General features: G+C 35.5%; 1 protein-coding gene across 6 annotated transcripts in view; it reads right to left on the bottom strand.

The window, feature by feature from the left end:
• Nucleotides 1–5,911: 5,911 nt before the first annotated feature.
• The window catches only part of LOC131928838 (E3 ubiquitin-protein ligase UBR4), a 46,585-nt gene continuing 25,326 nt past the window's right edge, over nt 5,912–27,170 (bottom strand). For 4 of the 6 annotated variants that reach the window (XM_059284974.1, XM_059284977.1, XM_059284978.1 and 1 more), the window contains exons 61-121: nt 26,763–26,942; nt 26,116–26,237; nt 25,885–25,993; nt 25,605–25,756; nt 25,304–25,471; nt 24,857–25,169; nt 24,349–24,499; nt 24,120–24,216; nt 23,873–23,980; nt 23,659–23,790; nt 23,371–23,487; nt 23,019–23,186; nt 22,809–22,883; nt 22,637–22,684; nt 22,245–22,418; nt 21,953–22,031; nt 21,449–21,649; nt 20,442–20,643; nt 20,052–20,199; nt 19,868–19,953; nt 19,631–19,718; nt 19,383–19,511; nt 19,150–19,275; nt 18,863–19,041; nt 18,495–18,633; nt 18,261–18,398; nt 17,913–18,035; nt 17,537–17,694; nt 17,303–17,414; nt 16,924–17,106; nt 16,755–16,839; nt 16,379–16,512; nt 15,976–16,096; nt 15,610–15,776; nt 15,400–15,512; nt 14,988–15,129; nt 14,715–14,796; nt 14,451–14,624; nt 14,200–14,321; nt 13,575–13,728; nt 13,392–13,435; nt 13,213–13,296; nt 13,006–13,093; nt 12,760–12,841; nt 12,440–12,593; nt 12,072–12,194; nt 11,553–11,743; nt 11,111–11,183; nt 10,887–10,996; nt 10,656–10,755; nt 10,432–10,560; nt 10,229–10,318; nt 10,002–10,124; nt 9,635–9,768; nt 9,276–9,401; nt 8,755–8,949; nt 8,297–8,381; nt 7,916–8,058; nt 7,573–7,675; nt 7,293–7,452; nt 5,912–6,811 (exon numbers count right to left, since the gene is read on the bottom strand). In XM_059284974.1, coding sequence (XP_059140957.1) covers nt 6,747–6,811; nt 7,293–7,452; nt 7,573–7,675; nt 7,916–8,058; nt 8,297–8,381; nt 8,755–8,949; nt 9,276–9,401; nt 9,635–9,768; nt 10,002–10,124; nt 10,229–10,318; nt 10,432–10,560; nt 10,656–10,755; nt 10,887–10,996; nt 11,111–11,183; nt 11,553–11,743; nt 12,072–12,194; nt 12,440–12,593; nt 12,760–12,841; nt 13,006–13,093; nt 13,213–13,296; nt 13,392–13,435; nt 13,575–13,728; nt 14,200–14,321; nt 14,451–14,624; nt 14,715–14,796; nt 14,988–15,129; nt 15,400–15,512; nt 15,610–15,776; nt 15,976–16,096; nt 16,379–16,512; nt 16,755–16,839; nt 16,924–17,106; nt 17,303–17,414; nt 17,537–17,694; nt 17,913–18,035; nt 18,261–18,398; nt 18,495–18,633; nt 18,863–19,041; nt 19,150–19,275; nt 19,383–19,511; nt 19,631–19,718; nt 19,868–19,953; nt 20,052–20,199; nt 20,442–20,643; nt 21,449–21,649; nt 21,953–22,031; nt 22,245–22,418; nt 22,637–22,684; nt 22,809–22,883; nt 23,019–23,186; nt 23,371–23,487; nt 23,659–23,790; nt 23,873–23,980; nt 24,120–24,216; nt 24,349–24,499; nt 24,857–25,169; nt 25,304–25,471; nt 25,605–25,756; nt 25,885–25,993; nt 26,116–26,237; nt 26,763–26,942 — 7,901 coding nt within the window. In that variant the 3' untranslated portion in view covers nt 5,912–6,746. The remainder of the gene's footprint in view (nt 6,812–7,292; nt 7,453–7,572; nt 7,676–7,915; nt 8,059–8,296; nt 8,382–8,754; nt 8,950–9,275; nt 9,402–9,634; nt 9,769–10,001; nt 10,125–10,228; nt 10,319–10,431; nt 10,561–10,655; nt 10,756–10,886; nt 10,997–11,110; nt 11,184–11,552; nt 11,744–12,071; nt 12,195–12,439; nt 12,594–12,759; nt 12,842–13,005; nt 13,094–13,212; nt 13,297–13,391; nt 13,436–13,574; nt 13,729–14,199; nt 14,322–14,450; nt 14,625–14,714; nt 14,797–14,987; nt 15,130–15,399; nt 15,513–15,609; nt 15,777–15,975; nt 16,097–16,378; nt 16,513–16,754; nt 16,840–16,923; nt 17,107–17,302; nt 17,415–17,536; nt 17,695–17,912; nt 18,036–18,260; nt 18,399–18,494; nt 18,634–18,862; nt 19,042–19,149; nt 19,276–19,382; nt 19,512–19,630; nt 19,719–19,867; nt 19,954–20,051; nt 20,200–20,441; nt 20,644–21,448; nt 21,650–21,952; nt 22,032–22,244; nt 22,419–22,636; nt 22,685–22,808; nt 22,884–23,018; nt 23,187–23,370; nt 23,488–23,658; nt 23,791–23,872; nt 23,981–24,119; nt 24,217–24,348; nt 24,500–24,856; nt 25,170–25,303; nt 25,472–25,604; nt 25,757–25,884; nt 25,994–26,115; nt 26,238–26,762; nt 26,943–27,170) is intronic. The other 2 variants (XM_059284976.1, XM_059284979.1) reach the window with 1 other exon arrangement.

Raw genomic sequence — 27,170 nt, 5'->3', positions numbered from 1 at the left:
TTGCGCTGTTAGGGTTAGAATTAGTGTACGAGTCAGTGTTAAGGATTTGAGTTTAGGGCTAGTGTTTGGACAAAGTTTAAGTTTAGGATAGAGATAGCAGTAAAAAAAAAGAATATTAAATGTCTCTCAAGATAATTTGATAAGCAGAATGGTTATCGAAAAATTACATGAGCTGTAAATGATCAGCGATGAATGGTCGCACAAATTTCGTGATCTTTTCTAAAACCAGTTGCAACGGTGTGGCCTAGAGGTAGATCACTAGACTGCTAACCCGAATGTCTTGAGTTTGAATCCCGGATTCATGTCAATAGAACTTCCCTGAGTTCACCCAGATCTGATGAGTACCTAACTCACGTTAGGGAAAGTAAAGACTGGGCATAGTGCTGACCACATTTTACCTTCATATGCCGAGGTCACAGAAACAGGTGAACTCTACTTCACCTTCACATGGATCGTTAGGTTCGAAAATGGAAGTTTACTTCTTCTTATATTTTAAAGCTATTAAATAAGAAATCAGCTGATGAACTAGGTTTAAAGAACGCGATTAGTACTCCAGAATGACCCCCTTCCCTCGACCCCCATTCGTGCTGTAAGTGTTGTATTATAGTCCGTGTCATGTCACTACAAGTCTGAAATCGATTTTTTGCCCATGCCTCTCTGTCGTGCTTGCTGAGAATGTATTGTTTCTTGGCATCTGTTTCTTCAATTTATCTCAGTCTTGTTTTTTTCCTTTTGTTTCGTTTGTTGAACGAATCTGAAGTTCCGAGTCCTAATTTTGTTTCCGGTTACTCGGTGGGACGTGATCGAGTACATCCTAATGTTTACATTAGTCAAAGGGGAAGCACTGTGTCGCCAGATCTATCTTGAGCTGTGTTCACACAAACACAAATGGGAGACAATCGCGCAAATGGGAGGTAACTAGATTGAGGAATTGACAAATACGAGTTGCATATGTTTTAGCTTAAGTTATACGTTATGTGTGAGTTTGAATGTTTGAATACGCTGCTGTCTGCCGAGAGTTCAATGTCTGAATAATCACAAACTCGGCATTTATTACATGAGCCAGGTCAAATCCACAGGATTTCAGCATTTTAGCATAAATTCATAAAATAAAATCAAGATTTTATATATAGATAGTATCGATTTGTATAGGTAATATTTCTGTTCATGGTATCAATTTGTGTAGGCGAGCGGGGGTGCGGAGCGACCTCGCTACGCCACTGTGTGTAGGTAATATTTCTGTTGATGGTATCAATTTGTGTAGGTAATATTTCTGCTCGTGGTGTCAATTTGTGTATGTAGTATTTCTGTTGATGTTATAAATTTGTGTAGGCAATATTTCTGTTTGTGTTATCAATTTGTGTAGGTCAGGGGTCGGCAACCTGCGGCTTGCGAGCCGCATGCGGCTCTTTTGATATCAAGATGCGGCTCTCCAGCTCATTGCGCAAATACTAATAATCTTAATAAAAAAAAAATATTTGTAATAAAAAATTTTTAGTGGCTCTTTAAAACCAGGGAAATTTTGAAAATTGTAACTTTTGGCTCTTCTGCTTCAAAAGGTTGCCGACCCCTGGTGTAGGTAATATTTCTGTTCGTGGTGTCAAATTCTATTTTACCTGACCAGTGATGTTACTTAACATCTGATTTCTCCTGGTATCCATGTTTGATTAACTGATAGGGTTCTAAATCAACCAAGATGTGGTTATGTGATTAAATCAGATCGACGGACTGAAGTACTGGACATGACGCTTGATATATCAATGATATTGGTGAAAGCTACAGAAAGCCAAAATGTAGTCACGTAACTGCAACCTATCCCACACTCGCAAAAAAAAAGTAATAAATATTGCATTACTTTTCATTACTAGTCTCACTCTCCCCTATATTATATGGATGGGTGACCCCAATGGGGTTTTATTTATTATTTTAATAACATTAACAACATTTTTTTTAAAGAATGGACAATATATGGGTGGAGGAGTCAACGCAGCTCCACACTAGTGTACGTCTAGAATACCAGATCGTGAAATGGACAGACAGACGGGGTTAAACGAGGTCACCTCACTCAATACATGTCGTGCCAGATCAAACGGAATGCTGGGATATGGGAATAGATTTAAAGGCCAGAAACAGACTGAAACAGCCTGTTTGTTTTGACGTGAATGCTAGAGTCAAATTCTCCGGCTGTATGCGAAAAAATCGAAAAATAAATTAAGCAAATGTGCACAATATAGACAGTTAATTGGATATGTGCTCTTTGATTCTGGTGAGAAGAGGTGTTACAGGAGTGTGGAGGGGTGAGTGTTGTATCTGAAGAGTTCTCTCCGCCTGATAGGGGTTCGTGGGAGGACGGCATGGGGCGATGGAAGTGCTGATCAAAGTAAAGGGGGACAATTTAGTGGCTGTGTGTGTCGGGGTTAGTTTATGATGATTTATTTTGAATATATGATTTCGATTCAAGGATCACTGTATTTTTTTTCTTTATTTGAAGTTATTTTCATTTTTTTTTTAAATTGATTTTAATGTCACATTAAGGTTTAGGTTTCTTTACGGGAGTTTATTATTTAAATCAACTACGTTAACATTTTAAAATAATTATTTATAAAAATTAAAAAAAAAAACTAAAGCAACCATTTGTAGTTTGTAAAATGGTTTAAGTAAGAATCTCTGTCCTTAGTTTCTTGATGTATAAGTGTAGAGTTATGGACAGTGTTCCCTCTAAGCCTCGCGGCTGCGCGGCCGCGCAGCACTTACAAATATGCCGCGCAGACATTTTCTGATGCCGCGCACAGATTATCAGAACGTCGGGCAAGCCTGATTCACTAAAAAAAATTGTGGTCAGTGGCTTGAATGAAGCGACATTTTTAGTGCCTGTTTTGTTAAACGAACAGTCTTTGTGTTTTGGGGTATAAACATTGACTGGGGGAGGGGGTGACCTCGGTTGTCATACCACAGGTTTAGTTAATGGCAACTCTCAACTGAGCGGGGCGGGTACCGATGGGATGTCTGCGTGACACTCCCTCTGCTTGATTTAATGGTTTACCCCAAAACTGACCTAATACCTGAAAGGGACTGTGGCTACTAGCTGACCATGCAAGGTTTTATTTTCTATAGCCACTGCCCCTCCCCATCTACCAACCCCCACCCATCACCTTGATACTATGACGGTTTACCCAAGTCAGATGCAAAATTTACTTTACTAAAGGTGGATGTGTTTTTGCTGTTTGGTTTAAGGATTCATATACTATATATCCAATTCTTGGGATTATTACGTGCACCAGGATCGAACTGTTTCAGTGTTCACAGACTGGTTTGGTAAATAAGGAATAAAAGTTTACTACTCTGTGCTTTTTGAACATATTGAAAAGTAAAATGTGTGTAACAAGTAAAACAATGCAGCAAAAAAAAAAGCGAGAAATTCGTTTAAACTGGAATGGCTCAAAGTTAAAGTGACAACCGATACGCAAATTTCTAATAATGTTTCGGTTGAATTAGGAAGCATCTGAAGTGTAAGTTCTGTGCTGCTATTACTTGAAACTAACACTGAGCGAGAAGAACGAGTTGAACAAAATGAGCGCCAGCGGTCAAACTAGGATCAAGTTCGAATCCTAATGGATAATGTTCTTCTCGCCATTAGGATGCACGCCTCGATGCTGTCGGTACAACTGATTCATAACAACATGGGGAAGTATGTTTCTATATCAGACAGTTGGCGAAGTAAGAATTACGCCTTCGAGTTTGTTGAACCAATCAACGAGGTGGTTGTAAAGAACACACTGACAGAACTTCGAGTAGCATCGTTCCACACGCTTATAGTTGATGAAAGTACTGACATAACTGTACATAAAATGCTAATCCTTTATTTTAAATTTCGTTCAGTCAATTCTTTATTCTACAAAACCGTTTTTGGTGGAATAATTCAGCTTACCGCATGTGATACCTCAGCTCTGGAGGCAGCAATAACACAGTACTACACTGAACATCAACTTGAAATGAAACTGCATGGTAATGATAACATCAGACGGGGCATCGGTTATGTTAGGCCGTAGGAAGGGATTAGCTGCTTTATTGAAGACTAAGGTTCCCCATCTTGTTGAACAGCACTGAGTTCGATCTTCAGTTAAAAAGGGCGCACTTGAAGAATTGGCCAAGGTGCATGATATGGATGTAATTTCTTTTCGACCAGTTTATAAAGTTCGTTGGTTGGAACGTCATTTTGCTGTCAGTGCTTTTGTTAGAAATATTGATGCTTTAGCTGCTTACTGTGAAGAACAAGTCCAAGACTACAATGATCCTGTTTGTTGTTATGTTTTGAAATCATTAAAAGATCCCCTGTATCAAATTGCGCTTTATACCGTTAATGATGTATTAACTGAATTAGCTAATCTATCAATGTTGTTGCAGCGAAATAATTTATCATCTATTGAAGCACATCAATTTTGCATATCTAAAATACGCAAATTAGAAGCACAATACCTGAGTGTTGATGTTTATTGGAATGATAAAGCAAAGAAAATTTTGAATGAAAACATAGGAATCGACACAAAACAAATTACACAGTTTATACGATCGGTCTGCGATCATTTAAATGTTAGGTTTCCAGGAGAGGAACTGCAGTTTTCGTCAGCTTTTGATCCTACTGGTTTTAGAAATTGCGCATTTGAGTCTGGCGTCAAAGATATCAAAGAACTGTGCGTAAAGTACAAAGACGTGTTACAAACAACAAATGAAGAGTCAATTATCACGCAATAAATGACTTCAAACTTCAGATCAATGAAAACTCAAATCAGGTTCAGTAAATTCACTAACTGAAAACGCAGGAGTTGCTTTAAATGATGAACAATTTAGCTCATTGGCAAAGTTAATTGACATAATATGCTGCACTTTTCAAGTATCCAGCGCTGATTGCGAGCGAGGTTTTAGTCTTATGAACAGCATTAAAGTACAAGCACGAAATAGACTTGAAGCCACACATTTGGATATATCTAAATGCTGGAGAGGATGTGGATTTAAACAAATCGTATAAGGTATGCAAGCAAGGCAAGGTTAGACGCGAGAAATTGCAATAAATGCCACTGAAAGGTTAGCTAATTTTGTTTTTAAGTCAGCTTTTTAAAATGGTTTACATGTTAAACTGTTGTATTTGTAATACCGTTATGGTATTAACATTTTTAACATACGATTGCATTACACTAACATAGTACGTCGACCATATAACCTGTTGTCTAAGTATAACTCTAAAAGTTTCTGTTGTGTATTTTATTTTATTTAGATGGGATTTGTATCTTCTTTTAATTGCATACGTTTCATTAGTCCTACACATTATACTATTAATTTATCAAAATGCATGCCTTCATTACTCTGCTTAATTGCAAGCTTAAACATACATATTAACTTGCCCAAGTCATTTTTAGCACCGCGCACACAACATATTTTTTGCACACACACTCTTGGTCCTTAGAGGGAACATTGGTTATGGATAGTATAGATAGCATGGCTGTTGTTGAACACATTGTTTATTCACCACTCTTTAGGTTTATAGGGGATTATCCAGTCAGATTTATTTGCTCACTGAAGTATAACTGAAATTTAAGCTCCGATAATCTAAAGATCTTAACCTTGTATCAACCATGCTCAGCTCTTCAGGTGTGAAATCAAGCATAACCTCAACTGTCACCAGGCCCAGCAAGTGACAACTACTGCTTTATCTTGTTTCCATAAATTAATTTTTTATGACTAAATTAATATCTTAAATATTCTTGCATTGTCATTGGAAATTTTATTTTTCTGGAAACTGGTATCGCTGCTCTAGAAGTGGTTCAAAATTGAATACAAAGATTTGACCACAAACCCAGACATTGTAAAAATATAATGAATAAAACAGGCCATTCTAAAGAAAAACAAAATAACCTTCATGGAATGACCATTTATTTTTAAATACACAACTTATGAACAGTAAGCAAAGTCCAAATAAAAAGGAAACATTAAGCAAGTTGGGTAACCCTCTAAACAATGGGATATAATCGGTTACAATATTTATTATCAACAGATTGAGCTAGGCAAACATTGAAGAAATTGTATGGTAGGCCTAAAATGTGAGCTAATGAAATTTTCAGTGAATAAACAGGAATTATTGATATTCTTAAAACCAGTGAAAGCATGTATATTTAATGGAGAAGATAAGGATTCCTGTAATTAAAAAACTGGTTGCTGAATGCTGATAAAAATGAATGAAATAGCTAACACATTTAACACAGTAAAATTAAATGTTAAATTATACTAATGGTAAATAATAATAAAGAAAAGTAATCTCAATAATGAAACGAGTAAATAAAAACTTGAATTTTACTTTTATATCTAATTATAACTATAAAATTGCAAACAATCAAAATTTAAATGAAGTAAATTCTGAAAAGTCCTATTCAACTTAAACATGAAAAGTATTAAACTCGAGTAAAGTCAAAAGTGTTAAAAAAAATTAAAACAGACATAATGTCTAAAAAGAAAGGAAAAAACTTTTTCATGCTACATTTGTATATAAATCCAGCAACAATAATTAATTTTCTTTTTAAAATTGAATTTTGAAAGCATTTTACCTCTAATAAATAAAGCACACCAACATTTAGTGCTAAAGGACATGGAGCTCTAGATAAAAATATTCTAACAAGCTTTTTAAAAACTCCATCATAAAGTTCTCCCATGTCTATCTTGGCAGCACTCCTAGTTCTAGTTTCTGTCTGTCTTTCTTACGGGATAGCTGTAAGGCAATTCTTCAAAAACTCATCTGCATTGTTGATTTCCTCCAATAAACCTTTAAGAAAATTGAAACATGATATTATTAAAAGCAAATATAATCATTGTGGTGACATGAAGTGTATGAAAGGTGTGTATGTGTGTGTATCCTTAAAGTTATAGGTCTGGCTGGGTTTGTATATGTAGGCCAATAAGTTGTGAAACTGAGTGAACCAGTGTAACAAGGAAAGCGACTGGTAGAGTGGGAGTAAGGGGTTGTGGATGCGTGTAGCAGTCAGGTTACAATTGGAATAAAGGAGTGTTGTACTAACAGTGTCACAGAGAAATAGTTCGATTAAACCCATTTGATTCATCCTAACCCTGGCGGCTTGTGTCTGAATGAAATGTACAATCACAATCATAGATGCATCTAAACTTTGCTAAATCATTCATAACTCTGTGCCCAATATTTAAAATAATTTTAATTTCATAAACATTTTTAACAGGTGATGAAGTTATATTGTATATTCTATAAAAAAAATGTATAGTTTGTGACTCACCAATGACATCAATAAACTCAGCCAAAGTCTGGCAGGGCAGGAGCTCCTCCTGGTAGATGGACAACACCTGGTCACACTGGTCCAGGATGGGCTTGTCATTGTGGCGGATGTGTTCAAACAGGGCTTTGGTCCAGATCACATTCTCGGCTTGCTTCACCTTCTGTAATGGCAACATTCAGCTCAGTCATGTGACGAGAAACATGTTTTGTTGTTGCTATAATTAAATTCATATCCTGATGTGCCACAGAATTAAATAGACATTTAAAAAGATAATACTAACCACAAAGAGCTTGTCAAAGAAAGAATTGACCAAACCAAAGTATACAAGAAAGACTTTGTATGAAGAGTAGGCTTGTGCAGTGCGGACATTTAATGCTGGTATGCTGTGGGAAATAATAATGCAATGTACAATGTTATAAAATCATATAGCAATACAAAAACATGGCAATTTTAAAAATTATGTCAGCACAGGTTTCCATCACAGTTAAAACAAGATAGTTTCAAGATTGTAAACTGGACTGGAACATATTTATTCAAAAAATTAACACAACCTTTTTTTACATTTTTTTTTCAAGTTAATAAATTACTAGAAACCAATTGTGTGTAAATGCCATGAAACCTACCTTTGCTGTGCATCAAGTGGACATACAGCTCTGACATGTGCAGTAATGAGGATCCTCTCTAGCAGCTTTTTCCTGATCTCTTTCCATTTGGCAGGGGTCAGGACATGCATGGCCAGTGCTGTAGTGTACAACACACCATCAGCCTGATCAAAGAAAACACTTGTTACAGACCATTCCACAGAAAGAAAGGCTACACTTTTAGAGTGACACTCAAGGAAATTAGATATGGTCTAAAACCATTTTGATTTTTCAATGTCTTAACTTTCTTGTGTAGATAAACATTACAATTGTTAACACTGATTAAATTATACATTTATAAATTTAAAAAGATCTCAAGTATTGTTTTGACAGCACCAAACTAAAGAAAAGACAGTGTCTAACCTCCCCTGAGTTCTCCACCCATTTGGATGCTGGCATGTCCAGAAAGCTGTTGACATTTTTCTCCTCTCTGGTAGATGTCCTTGTTCTGATTCAAGTATTCAAACAAAATTATTTGAGATTTTTTAAAAATGTCTTGCTACAAGTGTGTGTTACACATCTATGGTTGCCATATTGTTTAGGTTAGAATTAAATAAAATTAAAGAATTAAATATGTTTGCAGAAAGTAACCTTTGTAAACAGTTTTAGTTTGCTATTAGCACATAAGCTTCTATTTTTAACTTCTATCTTTTGGAAAGACTGAAAATTGACTACATTCCTCTGACTGGAGGATTTGATTGTAAATGACATCAGTGTCAGAGAAAAGATTGCAAAATGCAATTTCGGGGTGTTATACTTAGTTTTTTGTTAATTCACAAACTCAAAACAAAATATCTGTTATAAGAATGAATCAGTCTTACGTGTTTATAGCATACAGCACCATATGCATGATGAAAGGGACCAGGTACATGTTGGACTGGGGTCCCCCACCCCCACTCTCCTCACTGAATGATTTCTCCTGAGCAAAGCGAAGCAGTAGCAGCTTCAGGTCATGAATGTTGTAGGTGTAGTTCAGCTCTCTGATGCCAGTACATTCCTGCAGGTAGTTATTGTGTCTGCAACAAATCATACAAATTCACATCAATGTTCTGGGACAATTGTCCAGCACACACAGAAGTTGTCAGCAAGATTGATCATTGTAAAAAATTAGTGAACAAGTTTGATGTTTGTTAATTTTTTAACAAGTTTGATATTTCTAAAAAAAAAAGTCTATTTTTTTAAAACATGGTAAATGGACGCAATGAAAAATGTGTTGAACAAGTTAGCCTAAATTAATTAAAAGTTGAGAAGAGTTTATGCTATTTTAAAATATGCATTATAAAACTTAACACCACCAGATTAGACTATTATTTAAACAAAAATTGTAAATGTGAATCTTTACCTGGCTAAGCATCCAGCAAAGACACTCTCCTGAACCTGAGGACCCCACAGTGGGAGCAGGCCATTACATCTTGTGTTGGCATTTTGTAAGGCTGCACTTTCCCACTCTTCTCTTCCTCTTGCATGTCTGTACAAATAAAAGATTGGTAGGTGAGACCATGGAATGTATAGTGGAAGAGGTGAACATTGAGTGGTGGTGGATGCAAATACAGGTGTGAAAAAAGAAAAAGCTTTAAGAATAATAAGGTTGGTGTCAATGGTTCTCAGCCTACATGATACTTTGAGCACATCACTTTTTACCAGTTATTGACAGTGGAGCTACAAAACCACAGACATCAAATTAATCAACTAGTCCCTCACCTAACAGCAGCTGTATGGCAGTCAACATGGATGACATTGAAGTGAGTGACCGTGGAGTAGCCCACAGATTTGCGAGTTTTACTTTCATATTCCTCCATGTTACAGCGACGAGAGAAGGTGTAGATGGCTAGAACCTGAAACACAAGTCTCACATCTAAGTGTATCAGTGTCCACAGTCAGTGAGGATGAGTGTATTCATAGATAGCTACAAAAACAAACCTTTACAGCACTTGCTACAAGCTTGCTATATCAAAACACATTTACAGATGGCTAGTAGCAGTAGCCCTATCTACAGATGGCTAGTGTAGCCTTAACTTCTGTGGCTGGTAATAGTAGCCCTATCTGCAGATGGCTAGTGTAGCCTTACCTTCTGTGGCTGGTAGCGGTAGCCCTCTCTACAGATGCAGCAAGTCAACCCTGTTTCCTCCTTGAGATCTTCCATTTGTTTCAACACTGAGGACTTCACCGTCACCTGACCTTTTTCATTTGTCTGGAAAAAGTCATTAGTGTGATCAACCATCAAGTCATTAATGTAATCTTTAGTCATTAGTGTTATTTTTTTAGTGTTGTATCTGAAATGAAAAATGTGTTTACCGTCATTCCCAGGGCACCCAGCTGTTTCTTCCTCACAGCCATGGCCAGACGTTTCTTCTCTGCTCTGGTTTGTTGTCTCACTTCTTCAATCTGATGGTGACAAAACAAAACACAACTAGCCACAAAAATTAAACTGCATAACCATATCTTTTTTTCTCTGACAGCCTTTGTGTCAATAATTTGGTGCTAAATTGTCAGTTTACCTTCTTGGCTGCCTCTTCATTAGTTTTGAGAGAATCCAACAGGTTCTCAGCCAAAGTTCCAACGTGCTGATCTGATGAGACTTGCTCAAGTTTGTGTAGGATTGGTATACAAGACTCTGCTATCAGGTTCTACAAGTCAACAAAAAGTTGAGTTGAAATTCAAGTACAATTTCAAAAAATCAAGTCACACAGTAAATTATTTTATGTCTTCAATGCTGAGTTACCTGGGTAGGGACATGCTTTGTACATAGTCCAGTCAACATTCTGAGAATGTAGGCCAAGCTAGGCTTTGACAGAAACTCTTTCCACACATCAGAGTCAGTTCTAAATGAAAAATTAAAAAATATCTTATAAGAAAAATGATAGCAATATCAGGAGGAAAATAACACTACATGAATTAGAAAAATTTTGAAGAAAGTGTACACATTATAATATAACTCAGCAAGGTCACTTACGCCAACATTGTTTTAATTTCTGGTGCATGTTTAAGAATGTAGTTGACAGCGGTCTGAACCATTCCATGTTCTAAAATTAGATTCTTCAAACGGATTCCATTAGCATTGCTCTGAAAAAAAAACAAGGAAAAAACCCAAGGTAAATATTTGGCTCAGCCTCTTAACAGTAGTAAAGAAATTAACATAGATGTAATTAGCAGATTTGATGTTACAGTCAGGCTAACCTCAATAGCACTGGCAATAGAACAGAAACAATCTAGGTGGATTTCTTCATCCTGGCTGTGCTCTTCATCAAACCTGGTATACAAATCATCACAGTAAACAGATGCTCTATACATGTCAATGTTTTGTTTTATTAATTCACAAATTCTACTCATATTTTTAAAGTTTTATAAAGCATACTTGTTTTATTGAATTTTTTTATAATTAAAAGCTTGGTGGATGAGAGTTTGAGGTGGCTTAATGCAGAAGACAGACTGTTTTCCAAAGGAAAACAAGTCATCTAGTATATTTTTATTTTTAAAATGTAGTCTTATTGGTTTCTTTAATTACATTTTCAGCAAAAAAAAAACTGATTAATAACACGAGCACTAGTCTGGGTAATCACAGAGGTGTTTTAACCAACTGTGAAAAAAGAATTGAAATATTTTTAGATGTGCTACTCACTTGTCAAACTGTAGATAGGGCTTGAAGTGGGTCAACAAAGCCTCCATTTTGACATCCTCACCAAAAGCCAAAAATGGTATGAGTCTCATGAGAGCCTGTAGCACTGCTGGGTTAGACCGTACAAAAGTTGAGTTGATCCTATCTAGCATCATCAGCAGTTGTTCTTTGTCTCCACACTGCTTGGAGAATTCCTACAACACACAGGAATCAGACTTTGTAGTTTTTGTACATAAAGTTTATAACACAACATTTTCTTCATGTTAGAAGCAGAAGGTGAAGAAAAATGAGTAGTAAAGTATTAACTTTTAGACTTTACCTAAAAAATATGGCCAAACTACAAATTGTTTTCAAAACTTTTATTTATTATGTCACCAATTTTATGTTTTATCATGCACATAAAACTGAATTTAGCAGCAAATATTTAATTTTCTGACCATCAGATTGTAAACAGCTGTATGGACATTATCAAATACTACAGATTAATTAAAGTTATAACTGTCTACACAAAAGTCAACTTACTCTATATTTTTCTGGTGATTGTTCACTGGCCTCAAGCAGCACAACTTCCATAATGTGCAGCATCTGCTCAGTGATTGTCTGACCTTTAGTGCTGGTGGCTCCCTCTTGCTCAGACCACAATGCCTTTAATTACAAACAACATTTTAATAGTTTTGTCAAATTTTGTAGGTACACTAATTTTTTCTAAAATTGTAGCTCTCATAGTAAAAAACAGTTGAATGAGATAGGTTGAGAAGCTAATCATCAAAATACAAGTAACTTTTTACACATACTTAAAGTAGCATTAACCAACAAATAAAAAAGTAGCTATGAAAAGGAGCTCAATAAAAAAAAAAGAAAATCATTGTATAATCTATGAACAGACTCACCAAGTTGAGAGCACCAAGCATAATGTTAATAGAGTTGAGTTCTGGGGTAGTTAAGTGCTGCCTGTTGACCTTGACATTGACAGCATAAGAAAGCAGTTTAAGCAAGACAACCATCAGCTGTTTGCCCAGCACCAAATCTCTGATAGAGTCCAGCCTGCAGATACAGATAAAGTTGATAAATATTTCAACTGTCTCTAATCTTTTTCATTTAACAAGAAATACATTTCACATTACATAAGGTAAACCACAGGTTGATCAATATTTCTAAATTAACAAAAACTTCTTCCTGAAAAAAAAAAGCAGAATGATGCAATGTTTACCTTTCTAGCATAACTTCAATTCCACCACAATCCTTTAAGACAGTTGCCATTTTGTAAACATCCTCTTTATCTATGTCATCCTCTATAAGAATAAAGTGTTTATTCATGACTAAGTCATACCAATAGTAATTATAGAATCAAAGCTATTTATTTTTAAATTATTCAAAGGAAAATTGCACTCTTTGAAAGTTGATATTTAAAATTTTTAAGACATACTCTATTAAAAGAAAGTAGTTTCCCAAATACCTGAACCAGAGTCGAGAGAATTGATCATATCTTCTGTTGCATCTCCCAGCAATCCTCTCATGCGATACAGAACTGGCATTGGTTCACCCTGCAATAGAAATAGTTTAAAAATAATCATAGCGTATAAAACAAAAGATTTTAATAGTGAGTAGTACAATCTGAACTAACATTACAATAAAATACAAATGAATGGCACTGGCCACTTACCTCTCCACGTTCTGGGAGCCAAATTTTCTTGTACACTTCCTTTACTGGAAGGTCCAGGCTAATGATTTTTTTGTTGACCAGCAGCTAATCAAATAAAATGACTTGATTAGAACCACAAACAAAAGGTTTTAATGTTAAAACATACACTCTTAACAGTACAGCTAAATGTAAACAAATACCTCCATTCCAGTGTCATCATCCAGGAGAGCCACCAGTTCACAGTCTAGTGACAGGAAACAAATATTTATTACAAACAAAATTATGCTGAGTATAATTTATAGTATAATACTGTCAAAGAAAATACAATATTTCATGAAGCTGAATTCTAAGGCAGCCTGGATTTATGAGGTTACAACACGTACCTGTACAAATTTTGTTCTTGATATCTCTCATTAAAGGTCCCATGCCTGGCTCTGTTGAGCTATATGGGTTGCCCAACATTCTGCCCTGTAGGAAATCTTCTTGCTGTGGGTCTTTCTCCAGGATCAGGTAAAACTCTGAGACATCATTTTCTTCCTGGTCAAGAATAAAATATTGTACTTATAGTAGTCTATTAACTTTTCCGCCACAATATTTTATTACCTATTTTAATTTAAATTGAACTGATTTTTTAAAAAATAAATTTATTAAACTGTTTGTTTTTTTATTGACTCCAACTGAAGAAAACAACTACCAGCAAAATGTGATTGTTTTAAATTTTTCATTATACATAGATATAAGCACACAATTTGACTTTTATGTATTATATTTGTGATCTGAATTCAAGCAATCCAGTTTAGTTAAATAAGTTTGTTTCCAAAACTGGAACCATATCATTATCTTTTGATTTTTTTACTAAACTAACAGTGATCACAAAGAATGATGCTATTTATCAACAGTTTCACCTGCCTAAAATTAAATACCCCTGAACACCAAACACTTGAATTAATTTTTATAAAGATAAGAAAACCTTTCCATATTTTGTGTTTTTAAGCAAGAGAAACTTACAGGGTAAATGATGCTACACAGCCTTTCAAATATGAACACTGGTGATCTGTAGTCATCTAGAGGATATTTCTTCATGGTCTGGACACATACCGACATGAACTCTTTTGTTTCTGACTCAGTGCCTATTCAGGGAAACAATGGAGGAAATATTAAAAAATGTGACCCCATGTTTCTGTATGATCATATCTTGAATGAATTTCTGAATGACTGAAGTATAAAACAATTCTTGGAGGCAACAAAGATGAACCTACCAGTTGTGAGCTCCTCTAACATCTGTAGAAGCTTTTCTTGGGTTTCATCAATGAGCTTAGTTCTCTGGACAACAAGCTTGCGCAGGGAAAGATAACCATTGAGAACACATCCCACAAGCCTGTTTTTGTAGTGTTGCTTCAACTTTTCTTGTTCTATGAACAAGGCCAGTAGCTCTGAAATTTTAAAAATGTTTTTTAGTTTTAACATCACGTTTCATTAAGAAGACTTTGTAGGACTAGTTGTAGAAATGGATAATATAATACCTGTCAGAGATTTAAGGGCAAAGCCTTGAGCCAAGTCTGAACTAAGAGTTGCCTCTTCTAGGTATTGAAGATGATCAACTTCCTAAAAACATTTTTAATAGACAGAAAATGGTGAGAAAAGTACATTCATTGCAAATACCAATTTTATGTATATAGAATTTAAATACTTGTTCAAGCTAATTAAGCAAAGTATTTCAAACATCTATCACTATAGCTTGCTTAGAAAAAAACAATCTTTAGACTATTTTTTGTTTTGAACGAACTAAATCTTACAATAGAGATCAAGTCAGCCAAATGCAGCATGACGCCCTTGATGGCGAGGTAAAATTTCCACTTGTCTTGGCTGATGAGCCGCTTGTACAGGCCAAGGAACTCACTAGCACACTCTCCACTTCTACCCACATCTTTGAGACAGCTGCAGTTATAAAAATATGGTATAACTAAACTAAAAATATGGTATAACTAAACACACAATTTCAGTAACTACACAGACAATATTTAATGTCCAGAAAAATATTTGAAGTAGGTACAGATGATAAAATGAGATGAATTGATTTTTATAAATGTTTGAATATGAAATCAAAATAATTAGTAGTCTTTATTATTAGACATAATAAATGTCTAAGTTCTAGCATAATTTTATCAATAAAAAACAAAGGCCCTAAAGTAGTCGACAACAACCTACCTTGTCAACATGTCAATAACTTCCTTGCGTCTACTAAACACCTGTGATATAGCCTCAATGACACTACAAGCAGTCTGTCTGGCTGATCTTGAACTGGGTGAAAACATGGCTTGCTGAAACAACACCAAAATAGCATTGTTATAAATAAATGACAACACAGACATATAGCATCTATTGTTGACAAGAACAAGTGTATAACAGTGAGCCCACCTGTAGCCAGGTGGTCTGGGTAAGTTTGAGTGTGACAGCTGGAACCTTCCACATGTTTTGTTTCCACCTAGAAGCATACTTCTCCATCAGGTAGTCAGCTCTTGTGTTGGATTTCTTCTCAACTTCTTGAGCTTTCTTCTCAATGCTCACAGCCTCTGCTAATGAGGCTGGTAAACAAATCAATGAGTCTATCAAACATACATTTTATTAATAAACTCTATTTGATTTGATAAAATTAGCATTTTACATCAATAATTGCTTAATTGCCTAAATTTCTAATGTTTTATAAGCATGATGAAATGTGATAAAAATAAACAAGTTTCTGCTAATGAAGACAAATACAAGCTAACATGCAATATTTACTACCTGGCTTGGGAAGACGTTTCTTCCAGTTTTGATATGAGTATCTAGAGTCTCCAGCCAGCCACTTTCTCACGTCCATGTGAAACTTGGCTGGCATGGAATCTGCTGCTGTTTTCTCAGTCTCCTGGAAAATGTAAATAATACAGTCACAACTTGACGTGTTGTTATATCAGCCATTGACAGCAATGATTTGTATGCATACTTAATTCATTTTAATCTTTTTAGCAAATGTGTCGTTCAAAATGTATACACTTTATAAAATCATATAATATGGTGAAATTTTTATTTTTGCCAAAAAAATAAAAACTCTTCACTGGGAAACTAAATTTCTGTATGATTGAAATTTTTTTTTTGAACGTCCATTTTTTTAAGAAAGAGTGTAAACAAAACAACTAAGTAATCTAACCTTTTTCTTTCCATTTATAAAACTAACAAGATCCTGCTTGACTAGTCCCTGTAAGATTCTCAGGCAGGGTAAGGTGATAGACTCCATGATGACAGGGTTCCTCATCTGCATGCCCATCAGGAACAATCTCATCACTGCAGAAAGACACACAAGTGGTGGGTCAGAAATAAAACCAGTATTCATTTTTGATGCATAAAATAAACATTTCACAGAGGATTATGTAGCCAACACCTTTCATGTCAATGCTCATTACAGACTTTAAGCTCTTCCATATGACTACAACACCCCCCACGCGTAACATAAGTATGAGTATACAACACTGAGGTGAATGATCTCCACACCACCTCCACATATAAGAGATGAATGATGTACTAACCACAGCGAGTTCTCTGCTCCCAGCAGGAATCATCCTGATGCAGGGAAGTGGCCAGCAACATAATCTCATGTCTAACAGAGGAACCCTGGAACACCAAAAGTCAGTCAGGTTTAAACCCCACACAAGCAACAGATTTTCACCAAATGCTAGTACAAGCATAATCTCTTACCAGATCAGGATTAGACTGGTGGCCTTTAATGGCTGCTGTGATTCGGGTCATCACCAAGTTGTTCATCTCTTCTGTTCCCTTACGGTTGTCACGTGTAAGCAGACACAACAAGGTGCGGACCTCTGTTCTGACTGACAGTGCTCCATGACGCAGGTTGTAGTCGATCAGCTGCTTGATCATCCCCTGTTTTAATCATATCAATTGTTCAAGTTTTTATAAATATAAAGTAAACAATCAAGACGTTTTATTGTAAAACCTTTTGAATGATGATTAATTAAGCAACATTTAAGATGAAATTATAATTTACCATCCGCACTTAGGTATGTTTTCTTAAATGATGTATGATGGAGTAAAAAAGATTTGGACAGGTTAAACTAACCTGGTTACAAAGCATTTGTCTCATGTCAGAGTTGGTCACCAGGGCCCTCAGCAATGTAATGCAATGTTCAACAGCTGCACTGGCACAACCAAAACAGCTGCCAACTTTCAAACTACGAGAAGAAAAAATAATTTGGGCATGGCTTTAATGAAGTAATGTTCATCTTTGGGACAAGCTTTTATTTAAAAGAATTTTTTAAATATTGACTCAATTACAAAAACAATAAATAATTACCATTCTTTCTTTTCTTTGACCATTGTTTTGGAAGCTTTGCTGTCTGATGTAATCATTGTTTTAGGTTTAGCTCCAGTGGGCACCTGGCCTTTGGTTGCAACAGCATCTCTCTGTTGCTGGTCATACTCCACAAGCTCACGTCTGCACGCCATCACTTTCTACAAACAGAATACATAAAATCTTGTAATGGTGTGTTCATATGGACTGACTGATCTCAAGAGAAAACTTTACTATTATACTCATACTGTACAACTATTAAAGCCTAAATAAACTCTTTCAAGTATCGGGATACTTTAAAATATTGGATATGAAAATTCTCAAACTAATCACACAATAATATACTATTACTACTTTCAAGATGTGTGATTTTGATTACCTGAATAATTTTACTGAGTTCATCAAATGCAGCTTTACACTCCCCACAATACTTCTGAGCCAGCAACTGAATGGCTTTGTTAACACTGCTCACTGGGACAGCAGCTGCTGCTCCATTTGATTCCTGCAGGGTGCAAATAGCACACAATGACATAAACATACACATTAGAGAAACAATAAAACAATTTTTGTACAAGTAGCAAGCAGTGTTTTGCTCTAAAATATTTTTAAAATAACCAGTCAATTTTAAAACTTTCCTATTAAGTAAATTGTCACAGCTTATTTGGAAGCAATCACCTTTTTGTTTAACATGAAAAATTAATAAAACGTTTAATAGATGGTGGCTGACCTTTCCAAGAGAAGGAGGTCTATCTGAACCATGCTCAGCAACCTGAATCAATAAACTTTCTAGCACAGGCCGGTGGAGCTGAAGCTGCTTGTATATGCGATCAGCTTTTTCTAACAGAGAGTTGATGCTAGAAATTGCCTGCAAATGTACATGATATTAGTATACAAAAAAAATTCAGCATTGATCAAAGATAAATAGTAAACATTTAGCCATTAGAAAAGTAGCATTATGTACCTTCTTCCTATCCTCTTCATTTTCTATAGGATCAACAGCACAGCAAGGTTTGGCTAAAAGAGTCAGATCAAACTTGGCATACTTGCAGAAGCCACACGAGTTACACAAGAAGGGATCTTTTTCATCATAGTTGATGGATCTGCACATCAAATAACACACATGGTTAAATTATGTGAAAAGTTTTTTTGTAAATTAAATGTAGGCCTACATACAAAATCATAAGATTGAATACTAATTCTGAGCAAAATGGACAAAGTGGACAAATATTTCCTTCTAAGGAAACTAAAAATAGCGCTGCGACAAAAAAAAAAACCACCATCAAAGGAAAATAGCTAACATAAACAACAACAAAATATTGGCAACAATACCTGCACTTGTGGCACTGATAAACATTTTCTCCACAGTTTCCACAAACTCCAGGGGATGCAGGTACACTGGCGCTACAACGAGGACACTGCAGGGTTTCAGCTGTGGCTTGCAGGTTGTCATAGAAATCAGCATACTCAATCATCAGGTTACAGGCTATTATAGGGATTGGAAACTCAACCTAGTTGGCACAAGAAAATACACATTAATGACTCTTTGTAGACATTTTTATAATTAATATTTTCAAATATACAAATATCTAATAAATAAAAATTCAATTCAATCTTACTTTAACTTCAGTCTGGCCAGAGGTCAGTTTGACCTTTTTAGCTTTGTGCCAAAGTCCTGGCCTATTCCTCAGTTCAACAACAGCTTGTACTGATCTGTTGTTGTAATAGATGTTCATAGTTTGTACCTGAAAACACAGACATAAATAACAATGTATAGATTGTATATCAAAACAAAGCCAGGTTCAGTAAAAAAAAAACATTAAATTTTGTTTTAAAAAAAATTTAAACTGACCATTTTAGTTCTTTTGAGGTCACTGATCCTGAGCGAAATCTTGGATATGATGTGACTTCCAACAAGTTTGACAATCTGGGTGGTGGTGGTGAACTTCGAGTCCACTTTCACAGCTGAGAGTTTGAGGGTCTGTGACAATAGAAAGCATACAGTTCAACACAAGGCATCTAATACACACTTCAAACACTAGGACTAGAGACACTTGTTTTCTAGACTTAATTCAATCATTTCTACTACACATCTATTACCTGGAATGGCACTTCAGGATTGTTACACACCAGGCAAGGGTCACTCTCTAAGTAGTAGCCATCAAAGTCCACCAAACCTTGTAACATGCTACACGTTCAAAGATAAATGTTTATTACAGTTGCTACACATTCAAAGATAAATGTATATTAAAGCTGAGTGCAACAAATATATCTGACACTAACAATTCAAGTTATGTAATTATTTTACATGAATTCAAAAAATGTATAAAACCTTACTTGTAGATTGTGGCATTGGGGTGGTGGGCCAGAATTTGGTTTTCTTCTTTCAGCAGTGAGACAGCTTTGTGAAGGTACTCAGACACCTGCAAAAAGATATGTGATGATTAACTTGAAGAATCTGGATTTAATGATAATCAAAGCGTTGATAAACATTTGGGTGGTAATAAAAGTAAATAAAAACCTTTTTGTCTGCAAGTCCTGGTGTCTTCAGCAAGAAGTAACCAAGCAGGTCAACAAATTGTGCAGCTTTCCTTCCAAAGACAGGAACCTCATGCCACAGGTCCCAGAGTGAATCCAGTAGAGCTTGCTGTTCATCTTGTGTTGAGTTTCTGCCATAAAGAGACAAGATGGGCATTACTACTTAGTTATCTTTTCATATTCTTAATCTTTAATCTGTTAGCCATTAATTATATATCCCAGATGTTAATTTATATAGTCCATAACTTCACACAAGCATGAAGTCTTTAACAAAATTATAAGCTATTGGCTAGTACCAATTGAACTAAAAATTCTAACTTCAAATCAGTTACCACAAGAAAGTAGCTCTAATAACTATACACTGAGCAACTACCTGTATATCTGTAAGATAAGAGCATGAGCCATCCAGCGATTGCTGCTGGAGTTAGAATCCAAAAGGTACGTCCTCACAAACTTGATGAGCAGCCATTTGTCCAGGGTTGCATTCAGCTGTCTGACTAGTTCTCTACACAGACTGTCATCGAATGGACGGCTGTCTTCTGCTTCTTTTTTAAACACTCCTGAAGTGTCTACATCTGTTCATTAAACAAAACTTTAACTTAATAAACATGCAAAAATGTATAGCTTTAAGAAGACACATATTCATTACTTTTTTTTTTACTAACTTTTAGGATAGTGTGGTCGAGCAAATGGTTGCTATCCCGAGAATCTCAATTCAGATTCACAAGGTTTAATCAATACTATTTTTATCATAAACAAAAGTCAAGTTTAGATTTGGCAGATTTTAAATCCAGAATTTATTTTTACTATCCAATGATTTTTAGCGCAATTTCCATTCTGGAGAATTGCGTTTATTAACCCGTCATTTCTGGATGTATGAATGACAATGTATGGATGTGTGTTCGCAGCTTTAAGTCGTATGTCCTCAACGAAGCAATATCGAGGACTAGTTCCAAAAGCAAATTTGTTAAGCAAGTTACAAGGATGATAGTGGGCCAAAAAAATTCCGGAATTCCTTCCTGGATTTCACTGAAAAGCCAAAAAACCTCGAAAAAATGCAGTTTTTGGCCCATATCTCGGCAACCAGACCACTTAGCGACTTGAAACATGTACCAATCGATTCCTGCCATAATTTAGAACAATATTGCTGAAGAAAGTTTTCAAAAATATCCTTTCGTTCGGTCACAAATTTTAAAATTACATAAACACCTACAAACCGATCGTTCTCCTAGCTTGAACGCACCCCAGCATTATACGTCAGAGCTATTTTTAGATAACATAAGGAAATTGCGCATAAATGTCACTAGACTTTTTAATTAACTTGTTTTTCTAATGTTCTCACAACTTTATAATTATTACAAAAAATAACAGATCACATACCATCTGTTTTAATTTTCACAGTGTCTTTTTCTTTCTTGGACTTGACTTTAACTGGTGAAGTTGACGAGCTTCCTGAGCCACTGCTATGAGCTTGGCCATGACCTTTGACACCACAGATGGCACACTGCAGTAGCTGCAGTAAAGTGGGAGCTACCCCCTCATCTAAAGATATGCTTGCTTGAATCAAGTATGGCAGTGTGTCTAAAGTTGGGATAAAAGAGCAAAATCATTACATTGTCACCAGCAAGTTGGTAAATACATTCTTGTAATTTAAAGAATAATTTTACAGGGTATCTAGAATATGCTTATCTTATACAATAAATATATGAGCTTATTAGTTCAAGTTTTTTTTTATATCTTTGCAAATGTGTCATCTTTACAAGTAAATGACTTCATAGCTATGGCTACTTTCACTGTCTAGAGATGAAGAAACTGTTAGGCAGCTTTGATAACCCTTAATAAATAAAATAGTGGAGTAAAGAATAACTTTACAATAGTAATTACCTTGCTTGAGTTTACAGTAGAGTTGCCAGTTGTAAGGTCTAGATGAAGCAATGTCACATACAACTTTTAGGTGCTCAATCTGCAATACAACATAGTTATTTAACAAATTATGCTTTACAATGGTGAACTTCATGTTTTAAAATTGTAGGTGCAATAATGTGTCAATAACTAAACTTAGCCTATTTTGATAATGACCTTATAATAATAAAAAAAAGTAATAATTATTATACATCAACACAAGATAAAGTTAAGGTTACACATTGTGAATAGAACAACAGGAAGCAACCAGTACCATTGTCAAGAGTGTATCATATGGGAGAATGATACTGTGTGGGGCTGTGTCTGACCCAGCTTCCATGCCACCTTTTTTACAAGTGTTGGTCATTTGTTGCAGGTTGGACTGGATTGTGTGGTCATCTCGCAGAAGCCTGTACTTCTCTTTAGACCCACAGATGAATAACAGAAGCTGGAGGAAAAAAATCATTGGTTCATATTCCCTAATAAAGAAATTATAATTCTATTTAATAGGGTACAACATTCCACTTAAAAATTAATTAGTGTTAATTTTTATATTAACAAGAAATTATGTTAAGTGCTCCTAAAGTCTAATAAAATAATGATGCCAGCAATTTTTAACAAAAACAAATGCTTTCAATGTTTTTTAAGCCCACTTTTGTCACACACCTTTCTGACTTGACGTTTCACAAATGGTGTTTGTTGAGTCAACATGTACTGCAAAAGATGAAAAGAAATATACATAATGTACTGCAAACTTATTTATTTTACTCTTGTAATGATATCAAGTTTATTCAAATCATCAATCACATAAACAATAATGTAGGTTGCTGGATTTTACCTCAGACAAAAGCTCTTGCCACTTAGTGTCAAAAACAGCTGTTGACATTTTCTGTTCATCTGATATTTTTTTGAGCTAGAAACAAAATAACTTAAAATTAATCCAAACAGAAATTACTTGTATCAAAATACTACACAGATTTTTTAAAATAAAGCACACAAATTGGTTCTGAAATAAACTAATAAAATGAGAAAAAAGTTTTCTAATTACCTGATAAGGTAGCCTCAAGACCATCTCTGTCAGGAGCTGAGGGTAATCCTGGAAAATGTTACTGGCATGGCCTTTCACATACTGGCGCAGGAAAAATGGAGACATGTCTGGTGGGGTGTTGGAGGGGTGTGGCTTCAGCAACTGGCCAGGCACATTTGATGGCTCTTCCTGTAAGTCATTCAATTACAATTTTGTTACAACAGTAAATTGACAAGAAGTGACACATCTAACTGTAAGAAAAGATTGTTAATAACCAAACCTTGTAAACCCTTCAGTTTTAATATGAAAGAAAACTGGCAAGAAATAAAACAAAACATAGTACTAGCTGTAAGGTAAGATTGTTTATATTAACCTCTTCAGAGTTGAAATTTTTCCAATAGGGTAGCAGGTAAGTTAGGACCTGTAGACAATAGGGTACTGTTCCTGACTGCAGGAGGGCTGAGGCGGTCTTGTTGCTCACAAATGATGACTAAAAAAAAAAAAAAACTCACAATCAAATTGGTGTTGTTTTTTTTTAAATATAGTGCACATTTGTATGCACTTAAACTGAGCTTTTAGATGAAAAAAAATACCCAGGTATTACATTAGTTTAATATGTTTTAAAATGTAAGTTTCATTAAAAAAAACTATCTCAACTTACTTCACTTGAGTACTTGGATCCTGACCTGGACCTAGATAGTAGAACACTGACAAGACGGAGTAGGATCAGCTTCACTTCAAAGTGGTCGTTTCTCACTGAGATCTGTTGTAAATCCTGCAGGAATATAAAATCCTACAAGTGTACACAACCAAAACATTTCAGCAGCTATACAAAGTTTGGACAAGATAATGGAACAAAGATTTAAACAGTTTACCTTTCCAGAAAGATCAAGTTCTTTGATTACGGTAGTTAAGAAAAGATCAAGAGCTGCTCTATCTTTATCTTCATCAGATTCAAGGTCAGTAGTTAACATGAGAAGAACCTGGACATAAAGTAGTTAGCATAATACAAGCTTTTTGTGAAAGTTTTTTTAATTATAAATGAAGAAAATAACATGAACATCTGGAGTCCAAGTTCCTGATATTATCCATGATTTGAAAAAGAAAGCATATTTGGCTTACTTGCATGAAAGGAACTGATCGCACACCTCCGACTTTTTGAACTTCAGGGAAATAGTTGAGTAGGGTCTCTAAAAATCTGAGACGGAGACTGTGAAGCCTGATTAGAGGAAAATGTTTTCATATTATGGGAGTATTTATTTCCTTTCACTGCATAAAAAAGGCTGTTGTGAATTTCATTGATTCTATTAAAAATTAGAAAAAGTTTAGAAAGTTAAGAAAGAGAACAGACCTTTGAGTGGTATCTGTATCAGGTTGAGTGTTATCTACATTGGGAGCCAAGTACCCACTTGCTGCACCATAGCTGCTGGCATCACTCTTGGCTCCAGTTTGTAAACTCTCTGTAGCATGGAATCCATAGGAACTACTGCGGCCACTTGTGGCTGAACACATTCAAAACAAAAGTTATTCAGCATTTATTACACTAAATTACTCTTCACTCAAGACATGGATGTTCGTTTCATTTTTTACTTGCTGGGACAGCATGGCTGGGAGGGAGAGTGCACTCAACTGCTAACCTGTAAGTCTAGAGTCTGGATCTCGGACTCAAGTCTATAGGACATCCCGGATGGGTATCTGACTCATATAGTAAAAGTAGCTAAGCATGGTGCTGACCACACATACCATTGTAACAGAAGCAGATAAACTCTACTTCATTTGCCCCATGGACAGGTCCAAAAGAATAACTTTTTAAAAATAATAACAAAACAAAATATGTGATATAAAAGCTAGCAACATACCAGAAATGGAGTCTACAGCACTGCCACCACTTTCTGAACCAGCTCCGGAGCCCCCACCCTGTTCAGCAGGTGAGGTCCTCAGTGTTGACCCATCAGTTGCTGCTGTACTGCCAATCTCATCATCACTTGCTGGGGCAGATGCCGTGGTGTCTGATAGAGGCTGTTCCTCAAGCTCATCATCATCTTCCTGGCTAGGAGGGGCTATAGCAAGTCCCTGAATTGCCAGATTTCCAGGTTGTCCTAGATTGATGCCAAGATTACTGGCCAGTTGTCCTGACAAAACACTTGGAAGTTGTCCTACCTGGCCACCGCCCTAAAAATATTTTTATTGAACATATATTTTTTTTACTAATATACAAAATTACTATATTATTGTAGGACAATAAAATAAGACAAATCAGTATGATGAAAGAAAAAATGTTTCTTAATTTTAAAAAATATATCTACCTGTTCCTGTAAACTGAGGGCTATGGCTAGCTCCACCATAGCCTCATCATCAGCATCAGGAGGGATCTCCACCATTGGAGGGAAGTTTGGCTCCATTCCCCATAGGGCTTCAAATCCCTGCATTCCATTGGCTTGTCCCATGCCCTCATCCAGTAACATGTTATTGTCCTAAGACATTTTAAAAGTTGATGGGATATTTTGTTAAAGCAGGAAACACATCAAAAGAGGATAAATTATAGATTAAATTTAAGAAAGAAAACCTCTTAAGCCATTAGCTGATGAGAAAATCAAGGGCACCTACCACAACTTCATACAGTTCATCAGGTTCTGGTTCTTGGTCTTGTTCTGGTGGTGGTGTGGCTGCTCCATCCTGTTGAGAAGGGTGAAATGGTACTGGTGGGGTGTCAGCATGCCCCCTCTTGTCTTCTTCATCATCTTCATTTCCCTCTGGTTCTATTATCAAAAATAGATAATTAAAAATAACTTTACATGAATGGAAAAACAAGTAGACCTCTATGTCAGAAGTTAAACCAGCCTATAGTATATACAAAGTATGTAAGTTAATCTTTCATTTGGTTTACCTTGAGGAGTAAGCAGTGGAGGAGATGGTATGTAAACACGTCTTTTCTTATGGCGGGGTCTAAGGACACGGATAAGTGCTTGACGACATGAAAAGCTGACTATTGGGTCCTGTAAAACAATTTTTTTTAGAATTACAATTTACAAAAGCACCAAAAAAAAAAAGAATTTTTAAATTTATATTTATATTCTACCATTTATATATATAAAAAAAGAAATTAATAGAAATTTACTGGTGACAGCAGCATGCGGACATAGTGTTTGGTAGCCAGCTGAACACACTCAGGGTCACAGAGAGTAAAAGCATGGATCACTTCCACCAGAGAGCTGACAGTCACATCTATATTGGTCAAGCCTGGAAGTTTTAGAGCAAACAGAAACCATTAGATACTATACCTATCTTATATTTGCAACTAGAAAATCTTTTTTAAAATATATTTATGCTTTTGAACATATGGAATTGGTCCATCAGGCTAATGTCTTGCTGAAGTCTGGCATATAACAACAAAAAAGATTAATAGTGGGTGACCAGATATTAGCACAATGGAACAAAGTGCAACAGAACAATTTTTTTTTATATCTCAGACATTAGCAAAAAAATGACCAAATGTAAAATATAACATAATAAAACATGTTCCTATAAAAATTACATGTTTCAAATAAAAATGTAAGTATATGAGTTTGTTTTTGTGCATTTTTCTGTTTGCACAATTTTTAGCTGTTTGCTTTGTTCTGTTTGATATATTTCTAATAACTGTAATAGTGGTACAGAACAACAAGTACAACTTTTTGGACAACGATCAAGTTGCTGCCATTCTAGATCAATATCTATACTGTTTTTAATCTAGCATTCAACTGAGTGCAGTAAAAGCCAACAGACCTGGTAGACACACTGGTGCCAACATTGGGTTGGCTGGTTTTGAAGCATGGAGTCTCCAGAAGGCTTCAACAAGTCTAGAGGTGAAGTGAGATTTTTCAGCATCAGTCAATGAGTACAAAGTAGCAGGGATGCAAACTTTAGCTGCTGGCTGCTCCTCTTCCAGATCAGTAACTTCTAAGGCTGAAAGAATTGTCAGTGATTATACTTCAAGCTGTGGTTAAGTATCATATGAAACAGTTACAGAAATTTATATTGATTGGAATCTGCTTCATATGCCCAATGAAGATAGAAAGGTGTTCTTTCCCTTTTCTTTTACCTAATATATTTGCTTCATGGCTTCTAATAACTATTCTTTAATAACTTCAATGACTCATTTTTAACAGTTTATAAAGTTAGACAGTGAAGTAA

This window comes from Physella acuta, unplaced genomic scaffold (genome assembly GCF_028476545.2).
Source record: "Physella acuta isolate Inbredline_101_S28 unplaced genomic scaffold, ASM2847654v3 ptg001554l, whole genome shotgun sequence".
NCBI classification, from domain to species: Eukaryota; Metazoa; Mollusca; class Gastropoda; family Physidae; genus Physella; species Physella acuta.
This window is presented reverse-complemented; position numbering and strand designations above follow the sequence as displayed.